Source organism: Pundamilia nyererei, unplaced genomic scaffold, assembly GCF_000239375.1.
Source record: "Pundamilia nyererei isolate P.nyererei 1_Seehausen unplaced genomic scaffold, PunNye1.0 scaffold00016, whole genome shotgun sequence".
In the NCBI taxonomy this organism is placed as follows: Eukaryota; Metazoa; Chordata; class Actinopteri; order Cichliformes; family Cichlidae; genus Pundamilia; species Pundamilia nyererei.
In genome coordinates, this window is record NW_005187417.1 from 3,974,961 (window position 1) to 3,991,340 (window position 16,380).

General features: G+C 40.8%; 2 protein-coding genes and 1 long non-coding RNA gene across 5 annotated transcripts in view; 1 reads left to right on the forward strand and 2 right to left on the reverse strand.

The window, feature by feature from the left end:
- Nucleotides 1–3,845, reverse strand: part of stxbp1a (syntaxin binding protein 1a) — a 30,412-nt gene extending 26,567 nt beyond the window's left edge. Inside the window, exon 1 of the mRNA XM_005725589.2 lies at nucleotides 3,705–3,845. Within this exon, the coding sequence (XP_005725646.1) occupies nucleotides 3,705–3,741 (37 nt within the window). The 5' untranslated portion in view covers nucleotides 3,742–3,845. The remainder of the gene's footprint in view (nucleotides 1–3,704) is intronic.
- A 2,280-nt stretch (nucleotides 3,846–6,125) lies between these two features.
- niban2a (niban apoptosis regulator 2a) overlaps nucleotides 6,126–16,380 on the forward strand; it is a 29,073-nt gene continuing 18,818 nt past the window's right edge. Inside the window, exons 1-5 of the mRNA XM_005725590.2 lie at nucleotides 6,126–6,435; nucleotides 13,179–13,309; nucleotides 14,722–14,850; nucleotides 14,935–15,040; nucleotides 15,830–15,997. Of these exons, the coding sequence (XP_005725647.1) occupies nucleotides 6,381–6,435; nucleotides 13,179–13,309; nucleotides 14,722–14,850; nucleotides 14,935–15,040; nucleotides 15,830–15,997 (589 nt within the window). The 5' untranslated portion in view covers nucleotides 6,126–6,380. The remainder of the gene's footprint in view (nucleotides 6,436–13,178; nucleotides 13,310–14,721; nucleotides 14,851–14,934; nucleotides 15,041–15,829; nucleotides 15,998–16,380) is intronic.
- On the reverse strand, nucleotides 13,751–14,935 carry LOC102199794 (uncharacterized). Of its 3 annotated transcripts, XR_001290286.1 has the most exons (5): nucleotides 14,869–14,935; nucleotides 14,653–14,769; nucleotides 14,400–14,575; nucleotides 14,254–14,313; nucleotides 13,751–14,157 (listed from the first exon to the last, which is right to left on the reverse strand). It is a non-coding gene; the product is annotated as an uncharacterized LOC102199794 (long non-coding RNA). The 3 variants fall into 3 exon arrangements; XR_001290285.1 differs by lacking the exon at nucleotides 14,254–14,313; XR_001290284.1 differs by having other exon boundaries at nucleotides 13,751–14,313.

Here is a 16,380-nt window from a genome sequence, read left to right on the forward strand (position 1 = left end):
AAAATATTCCAGTTAAATCCAAAATTGTAACTTTGTAATCTTTTTGTAGCTCGTTCTATTCATATCCAGTTAAGTATTTGAATACAGTTTTTCAAAAATCAGTCTGAAGAAGACGTACAGTTAATGCTGAAGCGTCCTGACATTGTAAGTCCTGTGTTTAAATCAAAGGCTCAGATGTAGGCAGGCAATCTTTGCAGCAGAGGCTTGTAAATAAACATCATAAAATGCTGCTCTCTTCAGTTCGCTGAGGAGTACCACCCCACTTTTTCATATTAGATGCAATAGTGAGCAGATACAGAAGCATGCATATGACCAATGTCACCACAGTCAAGCACAGACTGAATTGTGGATTATACACCGATCTATTTGTATTTATTTCTATAAAAATATCCAATCTTTGGCCTCAGTTTTCTTGAAAGGTGTTCCACATGATTTTTCAAAGTGAGTCTAGCTTCCAGACACAGTTCCAGAAGACTTGAGGTCTTATGCTACCTCAGTGTGCCACTTTCTCTTTTAAGGAGGCTGAAATGGCTGCATGGCGATGACGAGTGTGTATGCTGGTGCCAGTCAAACAAAGTGGTTCACAAACGTTTTCTGGTGCATGGTACTTCAGAAGGAAAAAGAAGTTTACATCACACATCCCGGAGATTTTATCCATTATAAACAATAAAAAATGTCTAATTTTGCTTTTGAAAGACTTTTCCGGTTCACATGTCAATATATTCCTAGTCAAGATACTGACCCCATATTGCTCCCATCCATCAGAGTGTGTGTGCGTGCCTGACAATGTTAGAAAAAGACCTGTATGAATTTGTATGTGCAACTGGGTGAATGGGACATATATTAGAAAAGGCACTGTATAGGTAACGTTTAACGTATTAGCTGCTAAAACTTTTGATCACTTTCCCTAACAAACTAAATCATTCAACTTCACTTTTCATTTTTCACCTGGTTGTCTGTGTGCCACCTCTGGGGCCAGCCCCGCAGTTTGAAAACCACTGATTTAATAACTCTCCACATGCTTTACAAGCCAACTTTGAGCACAAATGCACAGGTAATGAGAGGTGAATAAATAATTGTAAAGCTGTCTATGGTTACAGAAATATTTCAAAATTAACTGGATTTAAAGGATTTAAACAGTCGTCTGGTGATGTAAATTGATTCCAAGGTCAGTTTCTCAGTATATTATGGTATTTATCATGTTACACAACAACATATAAAGTACAGCTATGAAGCATTTTAGCATCTGCTTGAATGACTGAATGAAAGGCGGAACATTATTTGTCTGGGTCAGCAGGTTTTCCTTGAAAACCTTCAAAACATAATAAAACCCACTGCATCTGACCCCATAGACATCACCATAAAGTATATAGCTCAAATACAGAACACCGCCTCGCTCTAAACACTGCGTTCCTTCAGTTTGAGCAGCTCATCTCTTTCTAAATGACTCAGGTCACTGCTGACTGATGAGGTCCTCGTCACTCAGCCTTATTCTCCTTCTGCTGCTCTCTGCCACTGATGCTCATATACAGCCATGAAACGGGGAGGGTGAAGCTCAGCTTGCTGCCCATCCCCCCCCTCCCTTCATTCTGGCTGCTACATCCACTGCTGCAGAGAGAGAGAGAACGACAGAGAGCCCGCGATGGTGTCACCCTCCCTCTTTCACTCTCTGCCCCCACCAATCACAGCCCTCGCTTCACCTTAGCCAAACGTAGAGCAGGTGTTGCCTCCCTGCGTCCTTGTCTTTACTGGGAAACATGCACGCAGTGTTTACATTGCTCAGGAAAAAGATGATTCACTCGGCCTGCCTTCAGCTTTTCACAAACTGGGTTATGCAATAGCCAGTTACAGTGTTTAAATAATTAAAGAATGTAAAACACGCGCAGATAATTGGCATATGAAGCTGCATTGTGTAATGTAGTAGGGCGTGCAGATGATATCATTTCTATCAAAACTCAGTCTTCTGGCCTTGTATTAAAAAAAATGTAGACTAACTTACAAAAATGCAGGTCTGGGCTGAGCTCAGCCACAGTGCAAACATCCAGCATCAGGCTCAGAATACTTTTTATAATTTAATACTGTACTCTTGGATTCAAAGTAGATGTGAAGTTACTGATGATCGAGGCTCCTCTTTGTGACAATGCACAAATCCTTTCACTTCATGTCAAAGAACAGAAAAATATACTAATATATATGTATGTATGTATGTATGTATGTATGTATGTAGAGAGAGAGAGAGAGAGAGAGAGAGAGAGAGAGAGAGAGAGAGTGTTTAATGGGATGGGGTGGGTGTGAGCCAGAATTCTGCAGCAGCACCAGTGAGGCAAATATACCTTAGAGCACAGCTGGGTGTAGCTTAAGAATTTTCAGATTCCAGCAATGTCATGACCAGAAAGTGACACATTAGCTCCTGGTACAGAGCAACTGTGTGGATTTGTATTAGTGAAATGTGACACCGAATCAATACTATGAACAACAGACGCCAAATGAAGCAAATCCTGCAGCCGGGGTAGGGCACGGTAACAAAAAAAAAAACAGAGGAGAGAGAGAGAATGAGCAGCTTGGTGTAAGAATTTAGGGACGAACTGGATACATGGCTTCACATTAAGCCATCTCTATCAGGTTTTATGGGCTCGTTCCTGAGCCTTTCGACGACCACTAACACTTGCACCCAGTTGAACCTCCTGCGCCTCCACCATAGTCAGGCCTGTTTCATCACCGCACACCTCCCGCTAGAGCACCAGCCCAAATGTAATGAGCCGAAATGACACAATCGGATACTGAACCTTGAGTTAACAGTGTCCTAATGATGCAGGGTTACACAGACTGCCGGTGCCGCACCGACTCTACTCAAAGGGCACGATGACTAAAAGCCGTCCGCGGAAAAATATACAAAAAATGCGGAATTTCTTGCGCAGCGCCAGTTTTAAGGCAACTTTCACGACTCTGGTGCACTCCGCCATTAACGTGAAGCGGAGCATAGGTGGTGCTCTCCGGCTGAGAAAGGGTGTTTTACGCAGCTGAATTATGCTCCATCGGATGGGGTGAGGCACTGCTGCAGTCGGGGAATCCCACGGATGGAGACCGCTAATCTTCATTCATTTTGCAATAAACAGCATCGCATTACATTGTGTTGGCTATTATTAGCTCGCCAGCGTGTGAACAGTACGTGCATCCTACATGTTGTGGCACAATATTCAGGCAGAAACAGATCGGGATGCAGCTCACAGGCAGAGGCAGATTAGTCCTTAAATAAACGTAAATTGTGTCTAAAAGGGGCGCACACGGGCTTCATTACTCTGTGGCTTCTCATCCCACCGGAGGAGGATGCCAACATCTTCTATTAGTGGGCTAATCATCGCTTGTCAACAGCGTTTTTTACGCTCTGTCGCTTGAAATGCAATTGCGCATCCGCGCCGCAGGAGACCAACGAGACGGAGCAGCCTCCGCAGGGCATCCAGTGCTCCCTCACTACACCTTTGCGGTTTACATCGGGATACAATGGAACATCACCTTCACCGTTATCATCATCACCACTCAGATGCACTAGCAGCCACCCGCATCCTGTCCCCCCCGCTCCCCGGCCCTTTTCTTTTTAAATATATACTCGCTCTCTGGCATATACACAGCTGAATCGGGGTGCAGCAAGACCATATCCCGCACAAATTCTGAGCACCATAAATTAGGAGAGAAAAAAGTCTTACTTTCGCCGACCACCGCCTTTAATCCGATAGGTGCCATGATGCTGCCTCTGAGTGCTGGACCGACTGATTACCCTCTGCTTACTCTCTCTCTCCTCCTCCTCCTCCTCCTCTCTGATCGTGTCACACCGCTGCGGAGGAGCCTCCACTTGGAAACGTCACTGCGTATCCTTCCGCATCATCCACACTGGTGATGTGCGGACGTTTGGCTACAGCTGTGTGTGTATTAGCTCAAACTAATTCCTACTAAAGACATTTATTTGTTAAGCCTTACCCGCTCATTTGTCCAAATAGAATTTAAAGATTCCTGCAAAATACCCTTGTTTTTCACAGAACCTGAAATAAATACATGATAAGAAAATAAAGTAACCCTTCATTTTTAAACAAGTTTTAATGCATATAACCTTAAGCAGATGGCACAATAATAGATTCATAGTTTTATATATATAATAATATAGTGAATCATTACATTTATACAGGAAGACAGTGATGTGCAAAAGTCTTGTGTCATTGATTTAGTGAAATGTGCAAACATAAATGGAAGTATAGTATAAGACAAAAACACAGTATACACAATTCTAACAAGCTTGAAAGTCAATATTTGCTATGACCTTGCAACTTTGTTCTTCATAGACTCTTAAAGATATTCAAAGAAAGCTTGCTTAAGTAGTCTTCAATAATAGTTCTCCAGGCTTCTTGAAGGGCATTCAAAGATCTTCTTTGGATGTTGGCTGCCTTTTGACCCGTTCTCTGTCAAGATCATCCCACACTGCTTTAGTAATATTGGGGTACAGGTACCAAGCCAATCCATGACTGATAGAATCAATATTACTAGATACTCACTGTTTACCTTTGATGACTGCCTCGTACATACTAACGATGATTTGAACCAACAGTTTGAAATTTGGATTCATCACTCCATAATTTTCAGTCTAGTTCCTTTGCAGTTCATGCACAACTCAGCTTTTCCCCTTCTTTAGGAATGGCTTCTTGATAGCCACCCTTCAACTCTGGCCATGTCTAATGAGCTTTCAGTGAACAGTAAATGGATGAACTGAAGGACAAGAAGTATCTCTTATCGCCTGTGTCAGAACCTGAGAGCAAGAACAGGTCGCTAGTACCAAAGTGTCTAAAGATACTGTTTAAAATTGGTTCTTTGCCAAGCTGTCTGTTATGTGTAGACACTGGTTCATCCCCTTGAGTTGTGGGCCTTTTTTACGCTTAAATCATTCATGTTGATTCATCAAGTTAAAATTAACGTTTCAGAAATGAGGTATTTTTGTTTCTTTGTTCCTTTTCCCCTCAGAGTAGCCTATAAAAGTTGTAAAAATCAATGGGGACCACAGCAGACATAAGTTCTCAGCTGTTTGACAAACTGCATTCATAAACTGTTCAGGTGAGATGCAAAGAAGACCAGACAGCTTTTTTTTTATTAGAACTAATAAACATAATAGTCGAAGAAAAACTGGACCATAAATTTATCAAAAGTACCGGAACACTCAGCACATCCAGTAAGTTCTTAATAATTAAATTAAAACCTACAAAAAGACACAATCAGCACACATAGTTCATTCAGTTTAAGCAATGTTTTCACTAAAATGCATGCTCACAAAATGTTGTGTCTCACTCCCATTTCTTATTGTTGCATTTAAAGCTCTTTTTCGAAGATCCAACCATGCAAAATATTAGTTTTTGCCATTTGTTAAGTGGTCTTAAACTTTTGATGGGAACTGTATGATCAAATGGTCCAGTTTATTGACTCTAGTAAGCAGATGTGATGCATTGCAGTCTCCTTTTATGACACCTTTACTTCACTTTATTTTCAGCTAACTTTTGGAAGTTGCAGGGCTTAATTTTCAGCCTTCATTGCTGATAAAACCATAAATTCATAGACTGTTTCAGCAGCATTAGAGATCATTGCATAAACGTGAACAATTTAACATCCAGCATTTTAGATGTTTTTTTAAAGGATCAACTCGCTTACTGAAATATTCAACATGTTTGGAAAAGCTGGTTTGGATACTGGCCTGCTTCAAAATTATAGTAAAGAAATATGTTTTCCACAAGGGGGCAGTATTTATCTGTGTGTGGCAAAATGCTACTGGGTCCAACCATAGACTCGCTTTCAACGTTGAGCCCTAAAGCGCGCACTTCAAAGAGCCTTTAGTTAATTTCTCAATATAATATAAATATCATGAAATCATTCAAAGAAACATTTTAAAGAAACTTACTAATAAACGCACTACGGTTGTATTTTTAACATCTGTCAAGTTTAACATTATTAAGTTTGCTGCTACAAGCAGACACTCTCGCGTACAGTACGCACTGTGATACTCTTAAGCTCCTGGTTCTGGCCACACCCTTAGCACAGCCGACTGAACACGTTGGACCAGTGATGACTCCCAGAGGGTGTGTCCCGCTGCTGTGAAACGCAGCACTGTTCACCAGCACGTCCTCCTCCTCCTCCTCTTCCTCCACCGCCTCCTCCTCCTGTTTTTTAGAAAAAGCTGAAGGCGCCCACACTCAACGCACCAACGCCAGAACAGTGCTCCTCTCTAAGGGGGGGGAAAGTGAGAGAAATTCCCAGAGGGTTTGCCCGGAGACTGCTGGAAATTTTCCCCTGGAGTAAAACCTGCCGAGTTAGGATACTTAGAGGATATCAGAGGCTCTCCTGTAACCATGGGGGACGTGGTTTCCTCTCACCTGGATGAGGATAGGCGGGAGATGATTACAGGTAAGATGAGTACCGTTGCGCGTTATAACAACCTTATTACAGAGTTTTGACCATGTTGTTGCCTTTAAGAAAATCGATTTATATTACTTTTATCATCTAAACTGCAGAAATCAAGTATAGACGGTTACTTTTGTGCCACCGCCTTGTAGGTGTGCTTTACTTGAAGGCTTCCCATGAATCTCAACTCCGCTGCAGCCCTGTTTCTTAGAGATAATAAGTAGGTTTCCGATGTTGCAGCATGTTTGTATAAGTTATGGACTGACTGCTATTTAAGTCTCAGATTGCTCCACAGAGTGAGCTGGGCAGCAGGTCTGGGCGTCTATTAAAGTCATGCGAGTAGAAGAACAATACAAAGACTGAGATACTTCAATGGATATAACGTGATCCCTGTCCTAGAAGTAGCTCGGTGATGCGTTCGAGTATCAAAACCACTTCAGGAATTTGGGAAAAACTAGTGTTTTTTGTTTTAATGCATGGAGTTCAATCTTCCAGACTTGTCATTTCCTAATTTCCTAAAACTTTTGTGTTAGGGTCATTTCAGCCTCAGCTGGGATGCCCCTTTAGTTCAGGGTTGTAATCCTGTTTGTGTGCATACGCTGGCAGAAGTACTCCTATGAGGAAACCCAGAATTATTCTCTAGAGGCTCAGGCACCGAGTGTGTTTGTTGGATTTTCCTTTTGTGAGCAGAAATAGAAAAAAAGTGGGAAGAATCACCCTGTTAGAATCTGGCTGTTGTAAAAAAAAAAAAAGAAAAAAAAAGGGTAGTTCACATATAAAAGGATAAATATCAAATGTAACTTCTCAAATATGAGGGGTTTTGTTTTTGCCTTTTGTGTGACTTTGGGGCTGCTGGCCAGAGAAATACATGTTTTCTGCTGTCTTATACTGATCCAAAGTTGATCCAAAGATGTGTGACATTCAGAATGAGCAGAAACTGGGCTTTAGAAAGTACAAGCAAGGTGTTCAATGTGAAAGTTCTTGACCTTAGGAACAAAGCAATCTGGTCTTACTGGCTTTTTGGAGCCCTTAGCCACATGTGCTGGTCTTCATTCTTGAAAGGCGCTCAGTCAGGTATCATCATGTGTCACAATGTAAGGCTTGTTAATGATAAAATATGTTAAAACTATAAAATGTAGGGTCCACATGACTGTGGAAAGCTGCGAGGGTAGAAAATATGACATTTAGCTACATGCAGGCCTTCATCGTTAAAATACGCGAGCGCAGTATTTCCTGCTTATGAGTCCACTCAGAAAAAGATCCATATAAAGAGACTAGTCAGAGGGAGAGGGGAAGATAACAAGTGAAGCAGGTAGAAACATGTCACAGGCCGTCTGACTCTCACACACACCCCTCTCTGTGTTGTTCCTGCCAGTATCTTCTACAAATCAACACAGTGAAAACACCCACGTCAACAGAAGACAAGTGAACACCTGTGCACGTCTTTAAAGAAAAAAGAAAACCTTCTTTTTATCCAGGTCCCACTTGTCGATGTGTTTGCACCTTTTAAGTTCGTGTGTGAGACAGGGTAAAGACCAGTCAGCGTTTTTGAGTCAGGAATCTTGTTGTGTCTAACTCCCAAAAAGGCAACTACTCAATGATCTCCTCCCCTATAGGACCCACACAGCAACCCCATGTGTGTGACACACATGCAAATCATAACTGCCTGCTGACCCACATGTTCACCCATCTATGGTCTGCTTAAGGCAGAAATAACCAACAGACTCAAACCTTGGCCTAGATATGTGCTGCCTACTATCAAACCCTTGAAATATAAGCGATCATCCTCAAAGAATAAGTTAGTAGATTAATCGTTTCACAGCAGGTTTTAGATAAAAACAGCCAAAGAATTAGAGTCAAATCCAGTCAGCTGTTTCTGGTGATCAGCTGACTTTTCTGGATCGAGTCACAGCGTTCACCTTTGAGGAGCTGCACGTGTTGCTCTGAAATTTGGTACACATGAAATGAAGATGGTAGCTTTGATGCTAAACATTAGCATGACAGCATTGTTACTGGGAACAAAAAAACTGTTCAAAAATAAAGTTAAAATAAAAAAAATGTATTTATATTAGAGATCAATAGAAAATGAACTAACACTGCAGTAAAAAAGATAAGAAGCTAATAGTTAAATTCAGCAACAAAACATGAACTTTGCCATGTGAGTGACACCGCCCTCTTTTGCCAACATGACGCAAAACAGGTAATTATAAAAAGGGACAACATGCCTAACTCAGGCACACCTCAGACTGTTTGTGCACACGGTTTTATAAATCTGTTGAAAATAATGTTCACGCTCATGTCTGCCTTTTTTAGTTTTATTAGTATTTTACCATTTTTATTCATTCTATCTGGCTAAGCCTTTTGATGTTAAACAGTGGATGATGATTGATGATGACGATGACTGATAATGATTGATAATGATAAGGATTGGTGCTTGATGACGACTGATTGTTATCAATCATCATCAGTTGCTGGCAATGATTGATGATAATGAGGGTTGGTAATTGATGACGACACTGATTGACAATGACGACTGATTAATGATAAGTGGTGATGATTGTTTTCTTTCTCTCCCTTCACAACAAAACTGTAAATCCACTCCTATAAAAAAATGCATAATTTGGTTTTTAAGCACCGACAGAATTCATATCCAACTCATCTTTATTAATCATACATTTATTCCATAAATATTATATTTGCCTTAGGAAATTGTGATTATTCTAAGAGAGCCATGGTATTCAAAGAATCCTGAGCTCAAACCTTGGGCATACTAGCGGAGGAGAACTTCCAGTTGGGAAAAAAACTTCATAAATCTCATTTTGGAACAAAGTCAGCAAACCTTTTAAGCCTTCTTAAATCATGTTTTAAGGGTTGTTGTATACACACAGTTGTTATGCCCCAGTGAGCCTGAAAATGTAAGTCAATTTAGATAATGCTCCAAAATAGCTGCAAAGAAGTGCATGAATGCATTTCAAGTTGGCTGCAGTTTCATTACTTATTGCCTGAAAGAATTTGTCACTGCAAACTGCTTTTCCTTTGCTGTTCTTCGGTTTTCCTACTTGGAAAGATTGTGGGCCCTGCTGTCCTTTGCTAATCTTCAGTGTACATCTACTGAACAATGCCTTTTTGTCTGCAGTGTCCTTCTGCCATCAGTTCCTCCATGCTCTTGCCTACTGTTATTTGTTCGTCATTACAAATGCACTTAAAGAATTGAAGGAATGAAAGAAAGGTTTACATCAAGGTCATGAATCTGGGTTATGGGCTTAAGATTTTAAGTAAGCATAGGAAGCACTGATAGAGAGTCTGTAATTCTTATACAAGAAAAAAAAAAGAAAGCTAAAATGTGGTTTTTTTGTTGGAGGTATTTGTGATAAATTACCTTCAAACGCAGAGTCTGAAGCTAACCCTAACCATTTCCTGTTTCATTTAATCCTCTAAAAGGACATGCAAACACTGGAAAATACTGAAGTATGGCGTATAAAAAGTACCAAAAGTTCCATTTTTACTCTATTCCATGATGTCACATGTAAAGTAAATAGCAAACAAGAGATGGAAGAGGGTTGTAACAACTATAGCACATGGCTATACAGTTTGAATGAGAGAACCGAGTATGTATTTTATGATGTGGGCTTTGTTTTAATTTCTAAGTGCTCATTTACAGCTTCCTAGTCTGCTGATTTTGGCTCAGCAAGGCGAACGGTGGAAAGTACCAACTCTCTGCAAGTTAGCAGTGGAGGCCACAGTAACCGGAGCGTAATCTAGAGGAAATTTAGCCAGGATAAAGAGAGTTTCCATCCAAAATCAGATATCCTCTGCATTTTTTCTGAGACGAACTGTTCTGAAGGCAGACCCTGTCTGATAAACCCACCGAGGATGAAGAAAAAAATCCTTCAATAAAAGGAATGGAATGACAAACCTGACGAGAGATTCAAAGCCATCGTCTGGAACAATTTAAAGTACTTGCTGATGTTTAGTTTTTCCAGGTGCCTCGCTATCTTGCAGCCCCTTAACCTGCCCTCCCCTCTCATCCTGGTATGTCATGGTGTTTTTAAATGAGTGTCCCTGTCCCCAGTCTCCTCCGCATTCCCTCCATCTATCCTGTCCTGTCAGCTCTTTCCTTCCTGCTCTCCCACTGCAAGCTGGCTCCCTCCTTCCTGCGTCGTTCCTTCCATAAACAGATCATAGTCAACACTATATGCTGCTGAATGAGCCAAAGACACTGATCAGCTCGAACACCAACTCTTTTCCAGCATTAGAACGTGGGAAAAGCCTTTGTCCCCTCCAGCAGCTTCTCAGTCTATTTATTAGGAAGCTGAATGACGACAGATAACAAATCTCGAGGATATGTGGAACACAGAAAAGTCTTTCAGCAATACCAGGAGGCTTTGCTTTTATACAAACAAGGACTTACGCTAACAGATATATTCAGAACTTAATAATAATTTGATATATACAAACGATGAAGAGAAAGCAGCTGCCATTTACTGGAGCCTGAGCAAATGTTGTCAGGTTTTGGTTTGTACAGAACCTCCAAACTGCATTAACAAATGTGCACTGTAGTCTGAAATGCTCAAAGAAGTTACAAATGGTTCGTTTGTGTAAACTTAAATATTCCTTTTAGAAATTCAAGTTTGAGTTTAAATATCAGATTTTGAGATGACTTAAAACAAGTTAAAGGATCATTTCAGAGTATTTTTTCTACTGTATTGTGCACTTACCTAATAGTATTTTTTCATGAGAGTTGGCATTATTTCAAGTTATTTGCATAATAAATTATGGACGTTGGCTGAAATATAATGCATGCTCTAATATACAGTGCTGTTGCTACATTTTGCTCTCAAGTTACTCAGGTTGAGGCATATTTACATTTTGCAAAAGTTTTGATTCACCAATCATTTCTTCATAATTTGTTTACAGTGAGGCAGACTTTCTTGTAAATGAATGTGATCTTGAGCAATAGCTCCCCAGGTTCTCTGAAGGCCTTTCAACGTTTTTCTTTGTTTTTTCACTCATTTTCAGCCCAGTCCTTGTACCTTATCATTGTCAGAGGAATTTCTTTCCTTTATTGTTGTTGATAACACTGATTGTTCAAGCACAAAAGCAGCTAACAGTGTTGTGTCTATATGTAACAGACAACTTCGTAAAGGACGAGTTTTAAATTGTATCTTTAGGCATTTTATTACTAGTAGCCTGTCGCAAAAAGAAAACAATCAAAATAATTTATTCCTATTTCTCTAGTTGAATCTATGAAAGATGCCGAAGATGACAGAGCAAAAGAAATAGTATTTTTCCACCAAGAAGGTGGTTCCCTAAGAACTGTTAGCCAAAATTCATAAGGAAGGGAAAGTGGGAGAAAAGGCTGAGAAACCAAGTTATGAATTCAAATTTGTCATCAATATGTGCAGAGGAGGTCAAAAGAGAGGTGCAACAGTGAGTTTCTACAGCCACCTGTAAAACACGGTGGAGGCTCTGTACTTTAGACAGTGTTGTTGTGGAATTATGAACACAGAAGAGTACCATCAGGTTTAGATCCACTATTCAACGCCACCTGGAAATCATCTAATCAACAGCAGCTTTGTTTTTCAGCATGACAATGACACACAGTGTCAATGCACTAAAAGCATATCTGGGTAGAAAAAGTGCAATGGAACATTATCAGTCATGCACTGACCTCCCAAGAGCCCATAATTAAAGCCCATAATTAAATCCTTGCAATTAAAGCAATGTGGGAACATCTCGACAGAGGATGGAGCAAAGGGCAGCCAACATCCAAAGGAGAGCTTTAAATGACCTTCTTCAAGAAGCCCGGAGAATTATTCCTGAAGACTACTTAAAGCATTTCAAAGGCAGCTTTCCTCAGACAGTTCAGGCTTTGTTGAAGAATAAAGGTGGTCGAACCAAATATTATGAAAGCTGCATAGTGTAAACTAAAAATACTTTCATTTATTCATCATAACTGTAGCTCTTTGTTCGTGTTCCTCCTTTTAAAGGTTTGTGTGTGTAAAACCAATATTTCCAGCGATGCAGTCGTTCCATAAACTTTTCTTTTGATTGATTTGACTTTTCTTTTGTCTTTTGATTTAAATGTAACATAGTTTAAATTCAGTACGATTAAAATGAAATTGAACAAAACAAAGTGTTGCTTTAAAATTTATGTAATGACTGAAGTAATACTTCAGCTGTGAGCCTGTTAGAGCTTCACTTAATACAACGGTTTGTGCCGATCATACATGAGAGGTACCTCTTTGTTGAGCTTTGCCTGAGAATCGCTATCTCAAATGTCCACTTTACATTTTATTATATGGGAGTTTTCATAAAGAACCGATAGCAGGAGTAAAGGTTGAGGCCTTTAAATAAGCAAGTGAAAGAGACAGCGTGCCTTCACACGAGAACAGCAGCTCTTTATCTAACCCAGTTAATTTTTGACAATGAAATTTAAACTGCAGCACTGGTGACTTTTGAAAAACATGCTTGGAATAGAGTGAACCAGTCTGTCCTTTCAGGAATTTAATTTATTTTCTCTCTGACTTGGGTTGCCAGATTCAAAATAAAGTATTAAGCATTTAAGTAGTATAATTAGGTCAATTTCTGACTTTATAAATGTCTAAAGTTACCTTGTGAAAGAAAACTGCAGAACTTATTGTTTGTCCTTCTACTATAAGACATAAGATAGATTGTGTTAACCATGCACTGGTGCAGAAGATGACGCTGATTTTGTGTGTGTGTGTGTGTCTCTCCCACTGCAGCTCGGACCAGAGAATGGATGAAAGAGTTCAGCCAAGTGTACGAGCAGCAGTATGCAGTCGCCCTCTTCAACAGCGTCCGCTTTGAGATAGAAGGAGGAGGAGGGACGCAGTCTCAGCTGCTTCACAGAAAGGTATGACACTTGGTCATTCAATGGGAAAAAAAACAAATAAAATAGTGGCCTCCACTGGACCCCCTCAGACCCCCTCTGTTTATATTTCTGAACATTTAGTAAAGCCATGCAAAGCACAAGAGACAGCCCGGTGGAATAGAGCGTGGAGAGGTGGAGGTATGCTCTGGATAGGAGAGGAATAGAAGTCAGTAGAAGCAAGACAGAATGCATGTGTGTGAATGTGATGGAGACGCGTGAAACAGTGAGCCCTGCGGTCAACCATCCAAAGCAACAGACAGTGCTAAAGAGATGAAGAAGAGAGGAGAGCACAGGCAGGGTGGAGCAGGTGGAAACGAGTGTCAGGAAGGATATCAGTAAAAGTGAAAGAGAGGTTTACAAGATGTTAGTGAGACCGGCCATGACGTGTGGTTTGGAGATGGTGGCACTGACAAAAAGACAGGAGTTAAAGGTTTTATTGGGAGTGAGCAGGATGGACAAAGTAAGAAATGAGTACATCAGAGTTTTGGCATTGTTTAAACATGCACACAGGCGGGACAGCCAACAGACTTTGATGATGCACACAGTGCATGAATGAGGTCATCTTTGGGAATGTACAAGGACATTACCTAATGAGCAAGCCCCCTGCTTTATTTCTCAGCAGTCTTTGTGTTCCCTATTATCTTTGTGGTCACTTGTTGAAGGCTGGATTTTTTTTTTTTTTTAAATCCATGTTTTCTAACTCTGGAGGGAAAGTGGAGCACATTTTACACACGAGCAGAGGTGCTGTTTCTCTTATGCAGGTTCATCTTTTCTGGTCACTGTGTGGGAGTCAGCTGCTCGTGTGATCCAGCACACAGCAAGAAACTATCCTGTTTGAAAAGACTTTGAGTTATTAAAATGTTGGACTAAATGTGTAAAAAAACTATTTGAACCCCCTTCCCATTTTTTAACTTATAGATAAATACTTGATTGGTTTCTGAGCTGATCGGGCACTTTTACCCTCCCACCTGCCACCACCAGTGACCCTGCCACAAAATCCACACAAAAGTCTGCAGCTGTTAGCAAACAGAAGCCAAGCCATTTTATAATCATCATTATGTTTTAGGCCTACCGTTTCAGTCGCTCGGAAGCAGTAAGCCTTTGTTTTTTCTTCCTATCTGAGCAATTATTGTTTAATCCAAGACAGGAAAACAAAGTGGGTGGTGTATATCCTTTTGTAAACATGTTTCAGTAAAAAAACAAAAGAAAAACAAAATGAAAACTCCACCCTGTCACGTTTGGAAAAACCTGTTAAGCGTCAAGTTGATTAGTTATGGGAGATTGTAACAACACCCAGTTGTCTCAATAATGCACAGTATACACACCTGTTAGAGTTTGTATCCTAAGGTACAGTAACGCATGCAATCTTTTGTGTGTGCGTTTGCATTTTTCAGGACCCTCTGGCAGGTTGCACCATCTTCTCAGGGAGTCTGTTTCAGTACCTGGAGGAGAATCGGAAATGGAGGAATCGTTTTGTCTTTGTGCCCAAGGACTACACCATAAACCTCTATGAGAGCAAAGCTGTGAGTAAAGCTACTTACTGCACTCGACTTATGTCCGGTTAGGCAATTTGGTCACCTGCATGAAAACCATTTCACCACCAACAGGCACACGAACGGGGACTGCACCCAAAATTAACCATCAACTGCGCCGGGTACAAGGCCCTGACGTCAATGGAGGAGTACATGGAGCTGATTAATAAAAGTCTGCCAGGTTAGAAAATAACACACAATATACAGTTGTTAGTCATCAAATTCTGAAATGACTAAGCCCCTTTTAAGATGCAAAGGGCTCAAAATGACTCTCTCTTTGGGTTTTTGTGGTGCTATGCCCACATTGTTTAAGAGTTGTCCACCACATTGGACATAATAAAACCATGGCTTGTAGATATAAAAAAAAAAGAAAAAAAGAAAGTGAATCCACCATCTGGTTGGTGAGTGCTTCCTGGAGGCTGCTGGCAGTCACTAGGTAAAATCAGTCTCAAGGCGCAGTGCTGTACCAAAAACCTCCTTATGATTGCTTTCGTCCCTAGCAGATTGTGACCATAGTTATTTCTAGTTTGCATTGCTCCATTCACAGTTTCACTACCGCCCAGAGTTGCTGGTGAGCATTTGTAGGTGAGTCATCGTATTCAATGCAAACTAGCCAACTGCAGCAATCTGCTAGCAGCCAGAGCAAGTGCAAAGAGGTATTTCTAACTTGTTGGGGAATACACATTTTTGCCTAGCAACTGGGGTTTCCCAGGAGTCATTGACTCGACTATAAGTCTGTGGGACTGGGACCTTATTCGTTTAACCCTATAATGTGACCATGATTGTCCGTACATCTATAATGGTGGAAAGTTATCACACGATTAGCGTGTCTACAAAAATAAATACTTATGTCATTAGTATATTTCCCCCCCTCCACAGTTTGTCGGATTGTTATAGTAATATTAAACATCATTATTTCCCTCTCCTAAAGTGCTTTTGAAATCTCAATTCATCATCTGGTCCATTGCAGGTGTCAAGGCCAAAGTGGGCAGTAACCCATTCATCAAGTGTGCAACCGGGTTCCCCCTCATCCTGTGGCACCCATACGCCCGCCACCACTACTTCTGTGTGATGACCGAGAAGGAGCAGAAGAAGTGGCACGCTGTGCTGCAGGATTGCGTCAGAGACAGTAACAATGGTAACAATGCAAACACAAAGCAGCACATAAATCGGAAGTGACAGAAACGACTAGAAAGCCAGAGGCTGTGTGAAGTTAATGCAATCCGGATCATATGTACATCTTCTGAGCATGAGCAGTGTTTCTCTCTCTCCACCTTGGCAAACCTCTCTTCCTCTGTACCTTTGTTGGCAGTTCCGATGAGGGTGTGTGTCACAGTGTGAAGCTTTTACATGCCATCTGAGTGAGCAGGTCGATCTGTGCACATGAAATGCTGAAGGAATGGGGTGTATTCATTTTGTAAATGTTGTTGCCATTGGATCAGATCTACACTCTGTGCATCATTTACAGTCAAGATGAGCATCTGAAACGCTCAAATAGTAGACAACATTAGAAACTTTTTT